The sequence below is a fragment of the Microcaecilia unicolor genome, chromosome 13 (assembly GCF_901765095.1).
Source record: "Microcaecilia unicolor chromosome 13, aMicUni1.1, whole genome shotgun sequence".
Lineage (NCBI taxonomy): Eukaryota > Metazoa > Chordata > Amphibia > Gymnophiona > Siphonopidae > Microcaecilia > Microcaecilia unicolor.
Genome location: NC_044043.1, coordinates 54067990 through 54090997, shown reverse-complemented (window position 1 = coordinate 54090997; position 23008 = coordinate 54067990). Strand labels below are relative to the sequence as shown.

General features: G+C 44.5%; 1 protein-coding gene across 1 annotated transcript in view; it reads right to left on the bottom strand.

Moving 5' to 3' along the window:
• Positions 1 to 23008, bottom strand: part of LOC115482384 (transient receptor potential cation channel subfamily V member 3-like) — a 74736-nt gene that overhangs the window by 13105 nt on the left and 38623 nt on the right. The window contains 6 exon segments of the mRNA XM_030222132.1: positions 8543 to 8814; positions 11822 to 11888; positions 15357 to 15525; positions 21263 to 21336; positions 21445 to 21537; positions 21730 to 21888. Of these exon segments, the coding sequence (XP_030077992.1) occupies positions 8543 to 8814; positions 11822 to 11888; positions 15357 to 15525; positions 21263 to 21336; positions 21445 to 21537; positions 21730 to 21888 (834 nt within the window).

The window sequence follows — 23008 nt, the reverse complement described above, 5'->3', positions numbered from 1 at the left end:
TGAGATTTTCTCCCTTTTCCCTTCAGGATCTCAGGCAATACCAGCTTCAGGACAGCAGAAGAAGAGGGCAATCACCTGGGATCACCATGTGACAAAGGTCACTGTCAGCTGGGGGATGCCATCTGTGCTGAGCTGCCCATAGGCAACAGGGAATGTACCAGAAGGTGGAACTGGATGTCAGAGTATAAGGTAGAGAGGAAAGAAGGAGTGCAGTTGATCAAGGGAGAGGAAATGTGGCTCCAACCCTACCTCAGTCCTTGGGTGAGCAGAGAAAGCCTTCATGCACTGAACTCCCCCCCCCCTCGCTAGAACCACCGCACTGCCCATGGGCTGACCTTATTAAAGATTCTCACCCAGGGTACCACCCCTCCAGAGCCAGTTCTGATAGCTCCCTGGGAAGTACTACAAAGAAGATCGTAGAAAGAACCTATGCACTCCTTATCCCACAAGTTAGGTTACACTTCAGCTAGCTGACACCCAGTGAACTTCATTGCAGCATGTTTGCCTGTGCCCTTCAGCACTCTTCTGCAGCTTGACCCCATCATCTCTATCACTGCTGGTCACCTGGATGCTCCCGTCCAGTTATGCAGGGCAGTCTGAGGTTGTGTCATGTCCCCTACCTCAATGAAAGTGGCGTCCTCGGGCTGCGCAGAGTCCCGTCGACCCGCACACTTGACTGGCATAGCCCTGAGCCATGTGTGTGTGGTTCTTCTCTGGCTGCAGCTCCTTGATTGCTTTGCTTCCATGCACCTGGCTCTGCTCTCTGGCTTCCAGGCTCCTTGATTGCTTTGCTTCCACCCACCTGGGTCTGCTCTTCCTCTGCCTGGCTTCCCTTGCTTCTCTCCTATTGGTCTTCCGGTTCCTCCATCCCCTGCTCTTGTCCTATGGCTGTACCTCTTCTCCCTGCTGATGTCAGTCGCTAGCACTTTATCAGCTGAGCTCTCCCTAGACTCCTTGCTTCGACTTCTACTTTGGTAGGTGTTACTTGCTCAGTAGTGTGCTTCTCCTCTACTTTGTTCTTCGTTACTGACCCTGCCTGTACCTGGATTACTCTTGTGTCTGCTGCCTGCCTACTGCCCTTGCATGTACCTGGATTACTCTTGTGTCTGCTGCCTGCCTCCTGACCTTGCCTGTACCTGGATTCAGAAGCGGAGCCAGGTTGACGGCGTGGGGGGAGCGAGAGCGGCATGAAAGTGGACTTCTGCCGGCACCGGCACATATTTTCAATGTAACACATTGAGAAAAAAATAGGCTCCGGTGCCGGCAGAACTCTGTTTGGGGGAGCGGCCGCTCCCCTGGTGCCCCCTAGCTACGCCACTGCCTGGATTACTCTCGTGTCTGTTGCCTGCCTACTGACTCTGCCTGTACCTGCATTACTCTCTTGACCTGCTGCCTGCCTACTGACTCTGCCTGTACCTGGACCACTCTCTTGCCTGCTGCCTGTCTGGCCATCACGTTCATCACACCGCTTCCTGCTCCATCTCGTAAGCCCTGCAGGCCGCCCGCACCTAGGGGCTCAACCTCTGGGGAACGGCGGTCAGTGCAGGTGAAACTCGGGGTTGTCTGGCTGCCAAGCAGAACCTGGTCCAAGTACCGGGCTCGGCAGCACTCTACTTGGTACAAGAACTCACAGGTCCGATATGTTGTGGAACTTTGCTGCTGATAGCTTTGACATCTGCTGCCAGATATATGACTTGGCAAGCTAAAGGCTTTGTGTGCAGTATATGTAAAAAGGTTTAAGTGGACTACTGTATTGTTTTGTAGAAGTAGCCTAGTGAGATTTTTGGAAGTTATCACATATACATTTAATAGAGGGTATAGTCAATGATTGAAGGATGGTCATCATAATCACCATTTAGATGGCATTCATAATTCAGGTTTCAGCATGGCGTTCTATACAGACCTTGCTATTTCTGAAAACTTATATGTGTCACAAATATTTAGAATTCTGCAGTTTTGACTCCACACGGGATGTGGTTTTTATCCTTTTGTATAGGGAATTTTTTATTTGTAGTTCAGACCCTTAAAACTGGCAAAAGAAAAGCTGGGTTTTTTTTAATGGACTCAAGCTCCCTACTCCATGCTCCCTGCAGTCTGGCATCTCTCCTTCTCCTCCCAGGCCCCTTCAGGTCCTCTACCTTTCCCTCCCTCAGCTCCCACGGGTCTGGCAACATCTCTCCCTTCGTCCCCCACTGTCGTCCTCCAAATGTGTTGAGTCACCGAGAGTTGCAGTGATGAAGACACACTGCTTCCACCTTGCCTTGGGGGCTTTCCTCCTGCTGTGTCTTACCTCCTCTGATATAACTTCCTGTGAGTGGGATGTTGCAGAGGGAAGGCCCCAAAGTCAGTCGGAATTGCTACTGCTGGTAGAAGGGTGAGCTGCCAGAACTGCGGAATGAGGGGGAGGGGAAGGGAGAAGGAGAGATGCTAGATGCCAGACCTATGTGGTAGAGGAGGGAGAGATGTTAGAATTGCAGGGGTGGGTGTAAGAGATCAGAGGGAGGAGAGATACAGGACTGGGAGGGGAGGGAAGAACGGTGGGGGGGAGATGTTGGACTTAAGGGGAAGTAGAGTGAAGAGAGATACATACCAGACCAGATAAGGGGAGAGATGCTGAACCCTGTGGGTGGGGGGAGAGAGAGAGAGATGATGAGAAATGCTGGAACCAAGGGAGGGAGCAGAGGGAAAAAAAGAGACACCAGACCATGGGGAGGGGAAGAGAGAGGAAGAGATGCTGAACAAATGGAGGGAGAGAGAGAGAGAGATAATGGACTTCAGGAAAGGGCAGGGGAGAAAGGGAGAGATACTGACCCTGAAGTGGGAATGCAGGTTGAGGGGAAGAAAGAAATGATAAGCTAGACAAGGGGTGGGACAGGGGCACAGAGAAAGATGCTGGACAAGGAGGGGGCAAAGGAACAGTGTGACAAAACAGAAGGTTTATTGAAGTATATTTCTCTAGTTTGGCCAGCAGGTGGTGCATGTTTATGTTTAAAGCTGTTACAGAGAACTGACCCTTCTTTAGGGTGTCTTTTACTAAGGCGCGCTCACGTTTTTAGTGCGCACTAAAATTGTGGGCACGCTAAATGTTAGAGACGCCCATAGGAATGCACTGGCATCTCTAACGTTTAGCGTGCCCACAATTTTAGTGCACGCCAAAAACATGAGCGCGCCTTAGTAAAAGACCCACTGGATGGACCGTACAGGTCTTTATCTGCCGTCTGTTACTATGTTACTATCAGGTTTATTTTCGAAAGAGAAGGATGCCCATCTTTCAACACAAATCGGAAGATGGGTGTCCTTCTCCCAAGGTCGCCCAAATCAGCATAATCGAAAGCCAATTTTGGGCATCCCCAACTGGTTTCCATCGCGGGGATGACCAAAGTTCCCAGGGGCGTGTCAGAGGCATAACGAAGGCGGGACTTGGGCATGCCTAACACATGGGCATCTTCGACCCATAATCGAAAAAATAAAAGGGCGTCCCTGAAGAGCACTTGGACAACTTTACTTGGTCCTTTTTTTGTTATGACCAAGCCACAAAAATGTTCCCAAACTGACCAGATGACCAAGGAGGGAATCGGGGATGACCTCCCCTTACTCCCCCAGTGGTCACTAACCCTCTCCCACCCTCAAAAAAAAAAAACTTTTAAAAATATTTTTTGCCAGCCTCTATGCCAGCATCAAATGTCATACCCAGCTCCATCACAGCAGTATGCAGGTCCCTGGAGCAGTTTTAGTGGGTGCAATGGACTTCAGGCAGGCAGACCCATGCCCCCCCCTACCTGTTACACTTGTGGTCATAAATGTGAGCCCTTCAAAACCCACCAGAAACCCACTGTACCCATATCTAGGTGCCCCCCTTCACCCATAAGGGCTATGGTAGTGGTGTACAGTTGTGGGGAGTGGGTTTTGGGGGGGGGGGCTTGGGGGGCTCAGCACACAAAGTAAGGGAGCTATGCACCTGGAAGAAATTTGTGAAGTCCACTTCAGTGCCCCCTAGGGTGCCCGGTTGGTGTCCTGGCATGTCAGGGGGCACTACAAATGCTGGCTCCTCCCACGATGGCTTGGATTTGGTCATTTCTGAGATTATCATCCTCGGTTTCCATTATCACCGAAAATCAGAAACGACCAAGTCTAAGGACGACCTAAATTTCAAGATTGGTCGTCCCCGACCGTATTATCGAAACGAAAGATGGATGTCTATCTTGTTTCAATAATACGGGTTTCCCCACCCCTGTCTAGGGACGTCCTGCGAGGACTTCCTCAGGAAAACTTGGGCGTCCCTTTTGATTATGCCCCTCCATGTTACCCTCTTAGTTAGCACAGATAAGAGGTAATCTGCAGTGATATTGCCAGCTACTTTTAAAACTTGTTGTTCTGGGCTTGATTGGCTCAAGTGCTCAGTTCATCTAGGATGTACTGGCTTTTTTCTCCAGTCAGCCAGGGAGAAAAGAGAGAAAGATCTCTTTGCTGAGGCTCTGTGTACAGTTACGTTTGATAATCTGTGAGCAGCTATATGTCCTGAACTCCCCAGGTACCATTTATATAGTAAACAAATGTTTAGTTAGTTTTATAATTGATCTATATTTAAATTACTTGTTACTGTCTGCATTGCACCTTTTCTGTTCATTGTTCTAATTTTTCATGACAAACATTTTTAGTTTATTGCCTCTGCATGTCTGGACTGACTAAGAATCCTGGTGGATTGTGTGTTGGGTCTGTGGGTGCTTTCTAGGAACTGTGGGACCACTTGGAATATGGTCCCAGTAACATAGAAATCACTGGGGAACACCTTGAGAGTGGGAGACTCTCCCAGAGATGGTTGGGACCTAGTTGGTGGGAGGAGGATGCTAGTGTAGAGCACAAGCCGCAGGTGCAGGTAGATAGATCCTCTAAGTGGCCACAGGGTAGTCCCAGGCAGGTGTCTTGGCATTTCATGACAAACAGGAACACAGTGGGGTGACGCTAGAAATGGGGGGGGGGGGGTGTTAGAGATGCAGAGGACTGATGCTGGACACAGGGGGAAGGTAGGGATACTGAGAGGATAGATGCTGAACATGGGAGGAGGATAGAGACAGGGACATAGAAGGGAGATACTAGACAGGTTGGATAAGGGATGCAGAGGAAAGATGGATGGTAGATATGGAGAGAGAAGAAATGTCAAATGGACAGAAAACCCTGGCAAAAGAATTAAGAGAAAATCAGAAAAAGAGACCATGGTACCAAAGCAAATGGGAAAAATAAAATGCTCTGGCAAGAAAGGTAGAAAAATATAATTCTGAGTTAATTAATTGGAATAGGTAAGCTTTGGGAAATGTATATCTCTGTTATCTTGTAGTTCAGTTTCTGTTTCTCTAGTATTGCTCTATATGCAGAGTCTAACTTCTTGAGGTTTCCAGTTCAGTTCTTTTTCCTTCATATCTGTATTACTCATGTGTGGTCCCCTGTTTCATATTTGTTGAGGGTTTGTCTGTGTTTAACTTGTGTGACCAAGTTGTGGTATTCTGCTAGGAATGTCTTTTTATATAACTCCTGTAGAGACATCATGGACACTTTAAGAAGAAGACAAAAGCTGCCTGTAATGGTGTGCATGGGAAAAACTTTCTTTTAATTTATGATTTACAGGGGGGGGGGGGGGGGGGCGGGGGTTATATCTGAAATCCAGAAGCAACCTGTCATTTGTGATTTCTCTGTCCTTTTTAAATGACTGTCCAAGAAGAGATAGCTTACATGTGGTCAGATTCAATGCCTGGCAGCTGGGATGTATCCTTAGAAGTTGGGCAGGAATAATTGTGCTAAATGAATGAGCGAAAAGATCTTTTTCTGCTGTCATATACTATATTAGGTTACATACGCAAAGCACATATTGCACATACTGAAATGCCAAAGGCATTGATATACCAAAAATCTCAATAAAAAAAATCCCAATTTCACTGGTAAAAAGAATAGTCAATCAAAAAACCAGGAAACAAGTACTAATAAAAGATTCACACAAAAAATGTGAAAATAAATAGGAGGAGCTCCCTCAGACAATTGGACACCCACATGTTAGTCTGTTTAAACCACTCTCTAGTGGGGCATAGCACTTCTTTCATTGGGAGCTGTGAAGTGAAGTGTATTGTGCTATAAGTGCTCAACGTAAGTGCAAGCATACCAAACATATATAATCTGGCTACACTTTAACTTGTCACTAAGCCAGCTAGAATGCTCAACTAAATGAAACAGAAAAAGACATCTTAAAAAGTAAAAATACTCTGAGGTATATAATAAGATGTAGACTTATCTCTTGAGCCCGGCGTCCAACAAACGCCGAAGGCTCTGTGCAGAAAAATGCGGTTCTGTTTAGTTCTGAACTGAGCTTCTGCTTCTATGCTGAATTCAAGTGCTACAAAAAGACTGCTTACCCTTGAGTGGCACCCGACTCCGCGGGTTTCACATCTTTCCTCAGTGACTCGGGTTCATTGGAGCCGACTCTGTGGGTGCTGTGGGTGCTTGAGCACCCCCAATATTGAGAAAATTCCTTGTATGTGTCCAGGGAGGGGTTATTTCCATTGGGGTTAGCACCCCCAATAATTTTGAAAAGTTGGCTCCTATGCGTCGGGTTAAGGTTGTCTGTGTCTCCTGAATTGTCGCCATTGATACAAACAGACCGGGTTTATACAGCTAGGGCTAGATTCAATAAATGGAGCCCACAGTTAGGCACCAGGATGATCCGCTTTAAACTAGTATTCTGTAAAGTATGATCTGCCTAGAGTGTTCTTTACAGAATACTAGCTTATTGCTCACTTTAGACTAGATTCTATACATGGCGTCAGAAAAATCAGTGCCCAAAAAATTTCCTCCTAGGAGTATTCTATAAACCACACCTAGATTTACGCATTATTTACAGAATAAACCTAGCAGGTTTATAGAATACAAGCAAAAAAAGCCCATTTCACGAAAAATGAAACGGGCCCTAGCAAGGCTATTGTCTAATCACCATTCTGTTTTAAATTCTCTGCCTTTCCAAATTGGGGTTTCTTTTTCTATTGTTTCCTCTTTGCTGATCAGTCATATTCACCACCCTGGACCTTTTCCTTGCAGCGGGTAGTTCCCTTTCAAGGGCCTTTTGGTCTTCGCTCATAGCTGCGCGCCTGTTTCTTTGCGCTTCAGCTCTTCATGTGCATCTCCTTCCTGTCATCTCTCTCCTCCATCCATGTCCTGCATTTGTCCTGCCCTCCCCTTCATTGATCCATGTTCAACAACTCTCCTCTCTCCCCTGCCTTCCCCTCCATCCAGGGGCGTAGCTAGGTGGGGCCACGGGGGCATGAGCCCCCACAGATTTAGTCCTGGCCCCCTCCACTTTTGACCCCCCCCCTGCTGCTGCCGCCACAAGCTACCTTCGCTGATCTGTGCTGTGAGTCCTGACGTCCAGCACGTCCAGCCCTCCTCTGACGTAATTTCCTTTTTCCGCGAGGGCGGGACACTCAGAGGGAAGGGAAGGCTGGAGGTGAGCTGATTACATAGTAGCTCATTTCAAAACAGTTACGAACCCAGCCAGCCAGCCGTCCAGGGACGCAGATTGACAAATTAATATATAGAGATGTCTAGCGGGTTTATAGAATATGCCTAGTGGCCATGCCTGCGCCTAATTCTAGGTGCATCCATTTACACCAAGTAAAACGGTGTAAATATCAGTGCCTAAGTTAGGCACAGAGCAGATGTATTCTATAACCCTGCGGGTAAATTTTCAGAATGCCCACGACCCACCCATTCCACACCAATGGCCACACCCCCTTTTTAGCAGCATTCATTACAATTTACGTGCACCACTTTATAGAGTATGCTTAACTTTTTAAGTTGCAATTATCAGCGCTGATTGGCTTGTTGGGCACGCAAATCCAGAATGTGACCAGATTTGAGTGTGCAATCTCAGTCATACTATATAGAATCCGGGGGTTTGCGCCTGGTATAACTTCTGGTGCCCAACTAATGAGTACATAAGTACATTGCGCCTAATTTCTGGGAACGCCCTGACCTGCTCATACCTATCCCATGGCCACGCCCACTTTGGAATTACATACTATGAAATTTAGACATGCATGTTATAGAATAGGGAATAGGGCAGATCCACACATAACTCCTAATTGCTAATACCTGCATTTGCACAGCTAACTGCCATTAGTTGGGCACCAGAAGTTATACCAGCCTTTGGCAGGTATAAGTGTTCACGCCCAAAGTTAGGCACAAACCCCTGGATTCTATACAGTATGACCAAGCTTGCGCATGCAAATCTGGTCATATTCTGGATTTGCGTGCACAACAAGCCAATCAGCACCAAAAATTGCTACTTAACAAGCTAAGCATATTCTGTAAAGTGGTGCACGTAAATTCTAATGCATGCTGCTAAAAAGGGGGTGTGGGCATTGGTGTGGAATGGGCGGGTCGTGGGCATTCTGAAAGTAACTGATTGTTAATGCCTAGTTGACTAATTAGTCTACATATGGATCTGGGATCCACACCCAAATTTGGGTGGCCTATACAGAATCCATGGGCTACTGCTTACCTGAAGTTTCCATATCTTTTCACTCTCCTGAGATATTTTGTTGACTGTCTCTCCCATGAGTGCGATCAACATGTTCATCAGCAGCACAGTAGTGAGTATCACGTACATCACCAGGAGGATCAGGAACACGGCGGGGTACCTGGAGTGCACATGAACTGACAGGTCTCCCAGTCCCAAAGTGAGTTTAAACAACTCAAATATGGCAGTAGGGAACTCGGCAAAAAGACTGCAGGACTCGTCCTGGGCACATTCCTCTGTCAGGGAAGCCAGGGCTGAAAAGGTAAGTCACATCTTCCCTCAGCAATAGCTTCTAGAGAGTTTCAAAAAAACGTTTAAAACTGCCTATTGAATCTTGCACAAATCAGGGAAGGGTGGACAGTTTTTGTGAAAAATATACAACTATGGCTATTGTTTTCTTTTCCCAACTATATAATAAGAATAAGAACAACAATTAAAACATTATTTCTAATTGAAGGTAAGAAATCCCATCCTCCATCTCCTCATGTCTCTCCCAGATAGTAAATCAGTTCATTCCTGTTCCACTCTCTAGAGTCACAACAAAAATATTTGAATTATTCTGTGACACATCTTATCTGAAAACATTTTAATACTATTGTTATTTCTTTTGTTATTCATTTCTATTCCATTGATTCAAAGACAGTTGATCTTAGTAGATTACAAGTTTAAAATATACCAGCCGATATTCAAAGTAATTTATCATTTATTTTTAGGTTTGTTATACCGTTTCTAATTGTGACAAATCAAAATGGTTTACAATGAAAATAAATTTTTTAGCAGAAAGTGAAAAGGAACTCCATAATTCGATAGGAAAAGAGTAATCATACCACAGAACATAAACAGATAAGGCCAAACACAAGACAGAGATAGACCTCAAAGCAACATGGCACACGTTTTTCACATCTGACAGTTGTTCAAAGGATTAGTCCGCCCAGTGCAGGGCAAGTTTACGGGTAAATTAAGAGTCAAAAGCTACTTGAGGCATGTGCGTGTTTTTTTTTCCTCTGCGCATAATTTTATAACACTATCCACTTGACTATTGACTATCTCTTTCCTATCAATGTTTGTAGTTCATTTCTATACTTTCATACTAGAATTTTATTAATTTTAATTGTTAACTGATTAGATAGTTCGCTCTTGAGCGGTATATCAAGACATAAATAAACTTGAAACTTGATTTATAGGTATAACTTACAATATTCTATAAGCAGCCCATGTGAATGCTGGCCCCGCCTATGGCATGCCTATGCCCCTCCTCTCTGAACACACCCCTGGCAGTTGACCAGTTAAATTATTTGGTTGGGGCTAGCCACTAATTTTCAGCAGCACTTAACTGGCTAAGTGCCACTGAAATTCACAGTTAGCACCTAACTCAAATCTGTCTATGTTGGGAGCATTCCAGGGGCAGAGTCAGCACTTGGCCACTTAGGAGGACATTTTATATATGGCGCCTAAAAAAATGGCGCTGAAATCAGTGCCAACTAAGCGTATTCTATAATCGGCACCTAGATTTTGTGCAGATTATAGAATAAGTTTAGTTCATATTCCAGCGCCTAAACCTGTGTGTATCCATTTACACCAACTAAAATGTGGCATATGAAGTCTGACCTTGTCCCATTGTATCTATCTGTGACTGAAAGAAACATGTTCAGCATAAGTTGGAGGCAGTGTGGAGATAAGGGAAATCTGGTGCATTTTTTTGTTATATTTGTACCCCACGCTTTCCCACTCATGGAAGGCTCAATGCAGCTTACATGGGGCAATGGAGGGTTAAGTGACTTGCCCAGAGTCACAGGGAGCTGCCTGTGCCTGAAGTGGGAATTGAACTCAGTTCCTCAGGACCAAAGTCCACCACCCTAACCACTAGGCCACTCCACTCCTCCACTCCACTCCACTATTTATAGTTGCCCTATGTTGAGAGATTTTTGCAATGGAGGGTTTCTACAATTGAAGGTATGCTGGAGGTTAGTCTCCTGGAAGATCACAGCATATTTTTTGCTGGAGGGGGTAGAAACTGAAGGGCAGCAGGTATTGATTAAGAGCAGGCAGGTAATTATAACAAGGTGGAGAGAGAAAGAAAGTGGAGTGGAGGAGTGGCCTAGAGGTTAGGGTGGTGGATTCTGGTCCTGAGGAGCTGAGTTCAATTCCCACTTCAGGCACAGGCAACTCCTGTGACTCTGGGCAAGTCACTTAACCCTCCATTGCCCCAGGTACAAATAAGTACCTGTATACAATATGTAAGCCACATTGAGCCTGCCATGAGTGGGAAAGCACAGGGTACAAATGTAATAAAAATAAAGTCACAATTTAGGGGAATAGATTAGAGAACGGAGTCCTTTGATTAGCTTGGACTTGTTGAGGGACAGTAGATCAGAGGTTTGCAAAAGGATTAAACAGAAATGGAGCCCTGTGCTTAAGTATTTGGGGATGGATCAGCAGGGGTGGTTTGTGTCACTGAGTAAAGATCCATGTGGGTGGGTTAAAGAGGGTATGGGTTGGCATAAGAAAGGGATGAATGTGATTTACATGTGTTGCTTCTAAAGTGGGCTCGCTCCTGTTGTGCATTCAACTGACATTTAAGTGAGCCCAGATTGATGAATGGGAGGTTTACATTACTGAGGATCGGGGAGAGGGGAGTTGAACAGAGTATGAGTAATGTTTTGAGGTGTCACTCTAAATTGGTGGATGGGTCCTAATAAACCATAGGATATGGGTGGTTTGAATGTTATTTGGAGGAGAGATATGGTGGGGCCAGTGGCTTTACCCCTAGGAAGGAGAGTTGCCTGGACTTTGAGGCTTGATTGCTGTGCCTCAGAAACTCAGACTGAGATTTAAATTGTTGTCTTTGTAAGTTAGTGGTATGTACGAAGAGTGTGCATTATTGCAAAGAGGGTGCATTCATTCAAAAAGAGTGCTCAGTCTTTCCCGACTGAACCATCTGTAAGTTACGTACATAAGTGGTACTTCTGCCTATGTCCTGCTCATACTTTACCCATGTGTATGCCCCTCCCCCTTGTAAGTTCACATTATACAAGATAGGCAAGTATTTACAGAATAGCGTGTAGATGGAATATTGGTACATACACATGGATGCCTAATATGCTAGTATTTTAAACATTCACCCATGTAATACGACCATAAATGTTAGTGCCTGGTTAATAGGATTCCCTTTCATGTGCTTTCAAATTGTGGTCTATCACTGGAACAGCAATGACACCTGGTGGTTATTTATCATCACAACAACGAGAACTGCTTTCTTACCTTTTCCAAAACCCACGAGGAAAAGGGAGTAGACGAGAAGGAACCGCAGAACATCTCGAAAAATCATCTGAAAAACCAGCATTCCTTAGCTATATGCAATCAACTTTAGACTGTAGACATGGTGGCAATTATTGGTTCATAGTGCAAATAGCAAACAATGAGCAAACTTTCCAGTACACAGCTACAACTCTAAAGGGCACATTTCTCATTTTTATTTTTTACAGAGGTTCATAAAAATGTATTAGAAATGAAGGAGAAAGAGGCCTCCAAATTTCACAATCCACCTGCCTCAGGTCATGACTGTAAAATTATGAAACATTGTTAATTGCATTATTTGAATGATGTTATTTTACTGTGTTTTAGCTCAAGCATTTTTAACATGCAAAAAATCATTAGGTAGTAATGTTAAAATGTCAATAGCATCACCATAGCTTAGATAATAAAACGTTTAATAGTAATACTTAATTTCATGACTAAATAAGTATGTACAAATTTCTCATTGAAATTCAAAGCAGTTGTTGAAAAATCTGTAGTGGGTTACTTTTTTGTCTCACACCAAACTGCAAAAAAAACTGTAGTGGGTTATTTTTTTTTGTCTGGCCCTGTAAAAGATAGATAGATATTTAATGTTTTGCATATAAGAATCAATCAGGAGGAGTGGCCTAGTGGTTAGAGCACTGGTCTTGCAATCCAGAGGTGGCTGGTTCAAATCCCACTGCTGTTCCTTGTGATCTTGGGCAAGTCACTTAACCCTCCATTGCCTCAGGTACAAACTTAGATTGTCAGCCCTCCAGGGACAGAGAAATATCCAGTGTACCTGAATGTAACTCACCTTGAGCTACTACTGAAAAAGGTGTGAACAAAATAAATAAATATTTGAGATTCTCACTAGAGGAGGAGTGGCCTAGTGGTTAGAGCACAGGTCCTGTAATCCAGGTGGTGGGTTCCACTGCTCCCTGTGATGTTGGGCAAGTCACTTAACCCTCCATTGCCTCAGGTACAAACTTAGATTGTCAGCCCTCCAGGGACAGAGAAATATCCAGAGTACCTGAATGTAACTCACCTTCAGCTACTACTGAAAAAGGTAGCATAAAACTGAATGATCTTCTGCATACAGACAATTCCAAAACTACACTCTGTATATCACCCAACTTGAATTTCATTGAAATTTCAGCTGGCAAGCAGCACCACATTTGGTCTTCTAATACAGATACATGGATCTCCAAAAATGGAAGCTGAACACGTCTAGAATTGTGACAGGCAATATTTCAGCTCCATTGGTTCAACACTTGCAAATCAAAACTCATTCTTGGACAGGTATTCATCCTGTGCTTTACTGTGGACCCAAGTAGTATTGGATTTTTTGAACAGCACTAGATTTCTGAATTGCAATCCTTGCACTTGAAGGGACTCAATGAATGCTTCAGCATATTATACCATGCTTTTCTATAAAAGGTTTAATCTATTGTTTTTTGCTGTGCTTAGTAGATGTTTAATTACATTAACATTAGCTCATTATGATTAGGTCATTTGTGTATGTCATTAAACTCATCTGTGTTTTGGATTCTGTTTAGGCAGATCTATATAAGAAGGCAAAACATGGAGTTTACCAGGTGAAGATTAAGGATGTACAGCCCTTGAAGCTGTTGACATTTCTACAAAACTCAAGCCAGGCAATGTTTGGAGTGGAGTTTTGGAGTCAACTGCATGGAGAAGATCGTTCTTCTTTGTGCTGTAGATAAGGGGTGTATTATCAACATGAGCTATCAGTATGACATGTTACTTTACTATTAACTTGTGCTGTTTTACCACAGGCTCCATTTTACTAACCACTGAGGTTAACAGTAAAATAACACATCTTAACGGTAGCCCTTGTTGATAACTTCCCCCCCCCCCCCCCCCCCCAAGTGTTCCACATTGGACTAGAACTATGGGACACTTAATGAAGTCACAAGGTATCATTGATTTTTATATACTTGTTTGTTGAAGGACTTCAGAACTATGATGTGGGAGTTATGAACAGTTATTGAACTGGGTATTGTAACTCTGTTTTCCTTAGGTTCTTTGACATTTGTTACCTGCTAGTTCATTTTGGCTGCATTAACATGCATATCAGCAGCTTGTGCAATTATACCTACATCTCATGATGCACCAGTATCCATCAGATACTTACTGAGCCTTTTAAAAGATCACACACAACTGAACAAGCGTTCTAGACAGTGCATGATATTATAGATCAGTGAGCCTTCTTTGACCCAGCTCAAACCTGTATCTGAATAATCAAAATCTGTTTGCCTGTCCTAAAATGATATCCATGTTTAATGAAAGGTACTTTTATAAAGTCTTTAGGGTCAATATTCAAAGCAATTTAATCAGCCAGAAACAGCTACTGTCCAGTTAAATTGCGTGTTTGTGAATAACCGATCATATTCAGGAGCACTTAACTGGATAGTGCCACTGAAAATGTCCAGTTAGCACCCAACACAAAACCAGCTATTTTGTGGGTGTTCCAGGGGTAGAGAAAGTACTTGGGGGTCCTTTTACTAGGCTGTGGCAAAAAGTGGCCTGCAGTAGTATGGGTGTGTGTTTCTGGTGTCTAGGAAAAAGGGTTTAAAAAAAAAATGGGCCGCAAGAAGGGCCTGTGTTAAAATTGAAACCAGTGTGAGCCTATTTACAGCATGAGCTCTTAATGCCATCCATTGATCTAGTGGTAAGGGCTCTTGTGCTACACACATGGTGACCAGTCGGTGCGCACCAACTGCCGATTAATGACAGAAACACTGTGCGCGGTAGGAAATAAAAACAATAATTTGTCCCGGCAGTATGGGCGCGCACCAAATCCAAAATGACCATAATAGTGACATGCCACCTGGAGGTAGTCTCATTTTGGTGCACTCTACACACATATAGAGCCTGCCGAGCCTTTGTAAAAGAGCCCCTTGGCCAGTTAAGTGCCGATATTCAGCACTTAACTGACTAAGGTAACTGCATAAAAGTCAGGCCTATCTTTATGTGGTTCGCCACAGCCAGTTAAGTGCTGAATATTGCACTTAACTAGCTCTGTTTTCGCCAGCTCCGGCACTAAATTTCCAGGGATAACATCGGTGACGGTCAGCAATATCAGGTCCTTTGCCACATGTATGTAGCCAGATGAGTGTAATAGGCCTTTTATAAAAGATCAACTAATATAAAAGAATGTGCGTTGACATGAAGGTGCATATTTTGCCAAAAGGCAAATGGGCAGAGTTTGCATGTGGGTAGATTAAAATACGTTAATCTCCTCATATACCCACACACTCTCTGTGGGAACATTTACAACTGCTTGCAAGCACATGTAAATATCCATGCCTGCGTTCAAGGCACAATTTCTTTCACTTCCACTCCTATTTTCTAAAGACAAGTAGGTGCCTATTCACTCTGTTAAACCAGGCATCCTATTATAAAATCACCCTCTGAATGTGGTGAGTTATCAGAATGAGTTAAATGGTATAAGATTGTCAATAATCAATCAGAGCATGAGGAGGCATATACGGACCTGCTCGAGCATTACACTATAGATGCCAGTGATTTTGAATCCTTGACAATAATACAAGATGTCGAACCATCCCAAAACCACAGCGAATGCTACAAGAACTGAAGTGTGCTCCTCTGCATGTGACCAGTGCAGGATGTTTGCGCACAGCACCAGTACTCCTTGAATTAAACTAAAAAAAAAATAAAAATACAAAGGAGGATATTTAGTAGAGATAAATTATGGGGAAAATTCATATCAAACATTGCTCTAAGAGGGACAAAACGATGACACTGTTGCTGAGATAGCTCTGACTATGGCCCTTATTTTTGAGCCCCATTCACAATTTATATGTGCAAATACATGCATTTATATTGCATACATGTATAAAACCTAATTTGAGAAAGACAGTATTTACATGTGTATATTTATTTATTTAAAAATGTACATTCTGCACTATCCAAGGTTCTAGGGGGATTACGTATAAAGTGATTTATTGTGCATGTAAGGTTGTAATCTACTACTACTACTACTTATCATTTCTATAGCACTACCGGACGCACTCAGCGCTTCACACCTGAACACGGAGAGACAATCCCCTCTTGAACCTTGGATAGAACAGAATGTTGTATAAATGTTTACAGAAACACATAAAGCAAACACTGGGCCTTCAGGAAAAGAGAAAAATGTAATCCTTTATTCCAAAAGATGACCCAACATGGGCCGTGTTTCGGCGCACAAACGCCTGTCTCAGGGGTCAAAAGGGTCCTATAGGTATAAACATATGAGATCAATCGAGCAATCAGGGTGTAATTCCATGCAAAAAAGCTGAGGATACCCTAGCGCATCGGTTATTAAACACAGCTTGGATGCAGGAAGTAACTTCAACTTTTTACACGAGGAAAAACAACATTCACATGGCACATTCAGGAAATACACCCTGATTGCTCGATTGATCTCATTTGTTTATACCTATAGGACCTTTTTGACCCCTGAGGCAGGCATTTGTGCACCGAAACACGGCCCTCTCGACCCCCCTCCTGCCGCCAACCCTCCGTCGCCATCGCCTACCTTTGCTGGCGGGGGACCCCAACCCCCGCCAGACGAGGTCCTCTTCTTCCTTTGTTCTGTTTCTGAGTCTGATGTCCTGCACATACAACGTGCAGGATGTCAGACTCACAGAAACAGAATGAAGCCTGACCCAGGCGCTTCACCGAAGTATGGCCCATGTCAGATCCTGTAATAAACTTTTTTTTCATTTGGCTTGGTATTCTGTGCTTTAGATTCCCTCTCTTCTGTTCATCTACATTATATTATACAAGCAAAAAAAAGCCCGTTTCTCCAAAATTAAAATGGGCCCTAGGAAGGCTCTCGTCTAAGCTATTTCTCATCTCTCCCCTGCCCTCACCTCCATGTCCAGCGATTCTCCCCTCCCCTGCCCTGCCCTCCCATCCATGTCCAGTGATTCTACGTATCCTCCCCTCCATGTCCAGCAATTCTTCCCTCCCCTCCAATCCATGTCCAGCGATTCTACCCTCCCCTCCCTGTCCAGCGACTCGCCCCACCACCATCTGCCTCCCTTTTAAGCACCTGAGTTACAGTTCAACCCCGGCCCTCACCTGCCCGCCCTCTTCTCCCACAACAGCCCACCTTTCCTTCCATTTTACCTGAAGTCGCAGCAGCGTCATTGAAAGTGGCAGGCTCGGCTCAGTTTGGCTCGCCTCCAGCCTTCCCTCTCAGTGTCCCGTGTAAGGATTATATTTTTCTCTTTTCCTGAAGGCCCAGTGTTTGCCTTTTGTGTTTCTGTTGACTTTTGTATGCTGTTACCCTCTCCTTTGTGACTCTGTATAAACTTTTACAACATTACAAACACCAGACACACGTGGAGGGGCATAATCGAACGCAAACGCCTATCTCCATGGGCGTTTATCTCCGAGAACGGGTCCGTGAAGGGGCGGGCCGAACCGTATTTTCGAAAAAATGGACGTTTTTGAGCTGGGCGTTTGTTTTTTTTTAGCGATAATGGAAACTAAAAACGCCCAGCTCAAAAACGTCCTAATCCGAGCCATTTGGTCTTGGGAGAGGCCAGGATTCATAGTACAGTGGCCCCCCTGATATGCCAGGACACCAACTGGGCACCCTAGGTCAGTGCGGTGGACTTCAGAAAAAGCTCCCACATGCATAGCTCCCTTACCACGGGTGCTGAGCTCCCAACCCCCCTCCCCCAAAACCAACTACCCACAAATGTACAACACTACCATAGCTCTTAGGGGTGAAGGGGGCACCTACATGTGGGTACAGTGGGTTTTGGAGGCCTCCCATTTACCAGCACAAGTGTTACAGGTGGGGGGGGGATGGGCCTGGGGCCACCTGGCTAAAGAGCACTGCGGTACCCACTAAAAGTGCTCCAGGGACCTGCATACACGCAGGCCTCTAGGACTTGTTGCTGCTGTATAACATCGGCACACCAGTTGACACCTGAAGACTAATCTCTCCGAAAACGTCCTTTATTGGAATAACCGCGTTTACTCACAGTTAACTGCAGATCAGAGGTTGTGCCCCACTGGCAACGAGTCTCCCTTGTACTAAGATTAGCAGTAGGTCAGAGCTGGCAGAATGCTGTACAATGCCCTCTTTCAGCCACATTCAAGGAAAGAACTAAGTTGGCTAACACAGGAAAGGGAACTAAAACTGGCTTACAAAAATGGCCACTACCGCATGGACTACAACAGGAAACACAACAGGGCACACTCTGACCCAGTAGGCAGGGGGAAAAACACCATGGAAGAAGAGCCTACCAACTACCAACACCGTGAGACTGTAACACAAGCTAATGAAATCACGGAGCCCAATACCCTACACCCACCACAATGCAATGCTGATGTGACCCTGTAGTGCACCCGAGAGCCACATCTGACCCAGGGAAAGGCTGTGAGAGGATTGAACACATTCTGCTGTCATGGAGGTGGGTACGGCATTTGAGGCTGGCATTTAGGCTGGAAAAAACGTTTTTAAAGTGGGGTTTTTTTTGGTGGGAGGGGGTTAGTGACCACTGGGGGAGTCCGGGGAGGTCATCCCTGATTCCCTCCAGTGGTCATCTGGGCAGTTGGGGCACTTTTTGGGGACTTGTTCGTGAGAAAAAAGGGTCCAAAAAAAGTGACCCAAAATCGCGGTCAAAATGCCTTTTTTTTTTCGATTATCAGCTAAAGACGCCCATCTCTCCTCAGCTGATAACACGTCCCAGTCCCGCCTCCACCACACCTCTGTCACGCCCCATCAACTTTATTCGTTTCCGCGACGGAATGCAGTTGGAAACGCCCAAAATTGGCTTTCAATTATACCGATTTGGGCGCCTTTGCGAGAAAAACGCCCATCTCCCAATTTGGGTCGAAATATAGGCGTTTTTCTTTTTCGATTATAAGCTGGATAATCTACTTTACAGTATACATCATTCTCAGTATTCTATTGTTAAAATATATCAACACATTGAGCTTCTCATATCAACAAGCTAGATTCCCCCATAAGTCTCAATGAATAGCAATGTTTTAATTTGTTTCTTAAAATCAATCAAAGTTTTCAAGCTCTCTCAATCATTTTGGAATTTTGTTCCAAAGCATTGGACTGGCAATATAGTAGATTTTATTTCTGTATTCTTCCAATCTAATAACGTGAGAGGATGCCACATCAAACAGATATTGCTCTCCAGATCTCAATGATCATCTAGGTTGGTACATATGCAACTTTGATGCCAGTGCAGGAGACACTAGTCTATTTTGAACCTTGAACATTAAGCAATTCTCTGTTCAACTGGTAACTAGTGTAGCTTTCTCAATACCGGAGTGATATGTTCACATTTGGATTTTCTTGCTAACACCCTTGCAACCAAATTTTGAGTTACTTGTAAAGCTTGTAATCGAATCTTTTTTAAACCAATCATCAATCCATTACAGTAGTCAAAACACTGGGTAATAATACTCTGAATCACTTTTCTAAAGTTGTTTTGTCTGAGAGGAGTTTTTAATCTTCTCAATACATGTAATTTCCAAAAACCATCTTTAATCACATGGCATTTTAAATTCAAAGCAGAATCTATTATCAGCCTTAAATTTCAAATCTTATGTAAGATCTTAATTGTAGTAGAACCAAAAACAAATTCTAAAAGTACATTTATGTCTTCAAAATTAGATAGTAAAAGAATCTTTTACCAAACTGTGGTATAAAGGGCCCTGTGGCGGAGGCCGTTTTTGCCGCGTGCCAGGGCCCTCTTTACTGCAGCGGATATAAAGCCTGAAAAAACATATGGTCATGTGGTAAGCTTGCACTTACCATCTGGCCATGCAGGGGGGAGCACTTACCACCAGTGGCGTAGCCAGACTTCGGCAGAAGGGGAGTCCTGAGCCCGAGGTGAGGGGGCACATTTTAGGCCCCCCCCAGCGCCGCCAACACCCCCCCCCCCCACCATTGCTGGCCCCGCCGCCACCACCACCACCAACTTTGACCCCCCCCCTGCCGATGACCCTCTCAACCCCCCTCCCGCCGCCAACCCTCCGTCGCCATCGCCTACCTTTGCTGGCGGGGGACCCCAACCCCCGCCAGACGAGGTCCTCTTCTTCCTTCGTTCTGTTTCTGAGTCTGACATCCTGCACATACAACGTGCAGGATGTCAGACTCACAGAAACAGAATGAAGCCTTGCGATCTGCAGGGCTTTGTTCTGTTTCTGTGAGTCTGACGTCCTGCACGATGTATGTGCAGGATGTCAGCCTCAGAAACAGAACGAAGGAAGAAGAGGACCTTGGCTGGTAAGGGTTGGGGTCCCCCGCCAGCAAAGGTAGCAGGCAGTATCAGGTGGCGGCGGTGGATTGACGGCGGGTTGGCGGTGGGAGGGGGGTCGAGAGGGTCATCGGCAGGGGGGTCCAGGGCCAAATCTACAGGGGCCCAGGTCCCCGTAGACCCACGTAGCTATGCCCCTGCTTATCACCACCCACTGAGGTGGCAGTAAGGGCTCCCGAGCTACCCCGGTGGTAACCCACTGTGGTGTATTTGTTTTTTAAATCCATCAGTGCAGGAACTACTGCCAGCAGCCATGTTAGGCCAGCGGTAGTTCCGGGTTGCCGCACAGCATGCTCGTTGCTGTGCAGCAACCCTTTAGTAAAAGGGCCCCTTAACCCTTTGCTGCCCCAGATAGTAAATGTTTTGGGGACAGGGAGATGTCTATTGTACTTGAACGCAACAAAAAAAAAAGTGCTGACACTTAGTGTAGATTGTGGAATGCCAATTTACATGTGTAAATGTTCCAGTTTTCAATGTGTCTCTTTGTAAAATGGCTCCTCCTGCTACATGGGAAGGCAAATACACATGTACTCCTTCATGTATTTTAGAAAAGATTTGTACATGTTCTGACCTGGAAATTCTGATTTCTACATTATATCTAACATGGGACTGTAGAGTTCTTTAACTGTAAAGCATTCTGGGACCTGTAGTCTTGCAATTGCTACTGAGAAAATAATGGTACCAAACTCAAGGCTAGTTTTCAAAAAGGAACTGAAGAGCAGAATTTGACCAAAATGTTCAGCTGAACACGAATTTTCTATGGGGTCCTTTTACAAAGTTGAGGTAGAAAGTGGCCTTAGTGTACTCTTACGCGGTCTTTCCTGCGTGCTAAGGCCATTTCTACTGCAGCCAGAAAATGGCCAATTTTTCCATTTTCTGAATTAATGGTGATTCGCTAATGGTGCCATTAGAGTGCGGCCCTGTGGTAAGCCCTTTTAAACTGCGGTAAGCATGCATCAGTCCTTAAAGCAGCTTAGGAAAAGAAGACCTTTGTGGGGTGAAGACAATGTAAAATCATGTTCTGGCAGAAAAGATTCCTGCTAGTTACTTATCTAAGGAGATTCCTACCTCCCCACAGCAACAAACAAATGGCACTTACAAAAGAACAAAGATAGTGCCTCTCTGCAAGAAGGAAGTGAGCTCGGATGGACACATCCGGAAGATCTCCATAACCTATAAAAAAACAATAATGTTTCTTTTAACTGAGGTCAAACCTCAAACACTCAGGAAACAAGAACAAGATTCATGTTTCTGCCAGGCAGCACTATTGGTTATACTTACAGTTCTGATCAGCAGGAGGATGGCATAGATGAAAGTGTAAATCTGCCCAGTGAGGACCCACGAACTGTTACACCAGGAATCCGGCTCAGAGGTCTGCAACAAAGCAGCAAAAGAACTGCACTGCTAATATTTATTTCTGTCATGCTGTTTTGAATCTATTCAAAGCTTGTCGAACAAACAAATATATAAAATACCAAGCTGTGGTTCTAGTATTGTAGCATCCTCTGCAAATCTTCCAATTGCTGGTGTGCCAGAGAATGAAGAACCTGTAACCCTGCTCCTCACCTGGTTGGCCAGTGGTTGGCAAGACATGATCAGGCTGAAAGTGGTGATGTAGGAGAGGTAGAAGAAGGTGCTGATGTAGAAAATTGCGGCAGCAAACTTCCTCCACTTCAATCTGAGGAGCTCTTTCAGCGGCTCCACATTCAGCATTTCATAGTGATTCTGGAACAGAGAAAGGGCCCAGTGCACAAAACACTGTGCTAATTTTCATCTCTGGGAGTTCAAGGTAATGCAGAAAATTGGTGGACAAGATTCATACACATTAACAAGAGGGTAATAAGAACATAAGCGTTGCCATACTGGGAAAGACTGAGGATCCATCAGGCCCAGCATCTTGTTTCTAACAGTGGCCAATCCAGGCCACAAGTACCTGGCAAGATCCCAGAACAGTAAAACAGGTTTTATGCTGCTTATCCTAGAAATAAGCAGTGGAGTTTCCCAAATCTATCTTAATAATGGCTTTTGGAGTTTTCTTTCAGGAAATTATCCAAAGCTTTTTTTTTAAACCCTGCTAAGCTAACTGCTTTTACCAAATTCTCTGGCAACGAATTCGAGAGTTTAATTACGCCTTCAGTGAAGAAATATTTTCTCTGATTTGTTTTAAATTTACTGCTTAGTAGCTTTATTGCGTGCCCCCTAGTTCTAGTATTTTTGGAAAAAGTAAACAAGTGATTCACCTCTACCCATTCCATTCCACTCAGTATTTTACAGATCTCTATCACAGCTTCCCTCAGCCATCTCTTCTCACACCTAAAATGATGATGTAATCTAGTTGGTTGAAGGCTGTCATCCTACAGGTAAGTATTCAGCCAGCAGCGGTCAGCATATCTTTAAACATTGACTGCTACCGGCCAACTAAGACCTGGATATTCCATGAGAGACCCTATCCAGAACATAAGGATACAAGAATAGCCATACTGGGTCAGACCAATGGTCCAACTAGCCCAGCATCCTACTTCCAGCAGTGGCCAATCCAGGTCACAAGTATCTGGCAGAATCCCAAATAGTAGCAACATTTCATGCTACTGTTCCTAGGACAAGCTTCCCCATGTCTGTCTCAATAGCAGACTACGGACTTTTCCTCCAGGAATTTGTCCAAACCTTTTTTAACCCAGATATGCTAACCACTGCACCCACATCCTCTGGCAACAAGTTCCAGAGCTTAACTATTTGTTGAGTGAAAAAATATTTCCTCCTATTTGTTATAAAAGTAGTACCAGGTGACTTCATTAAGTGTCCCCTAGTCGTTCTACTATTTGAAAGAGTAAAATTTGTTTCACTT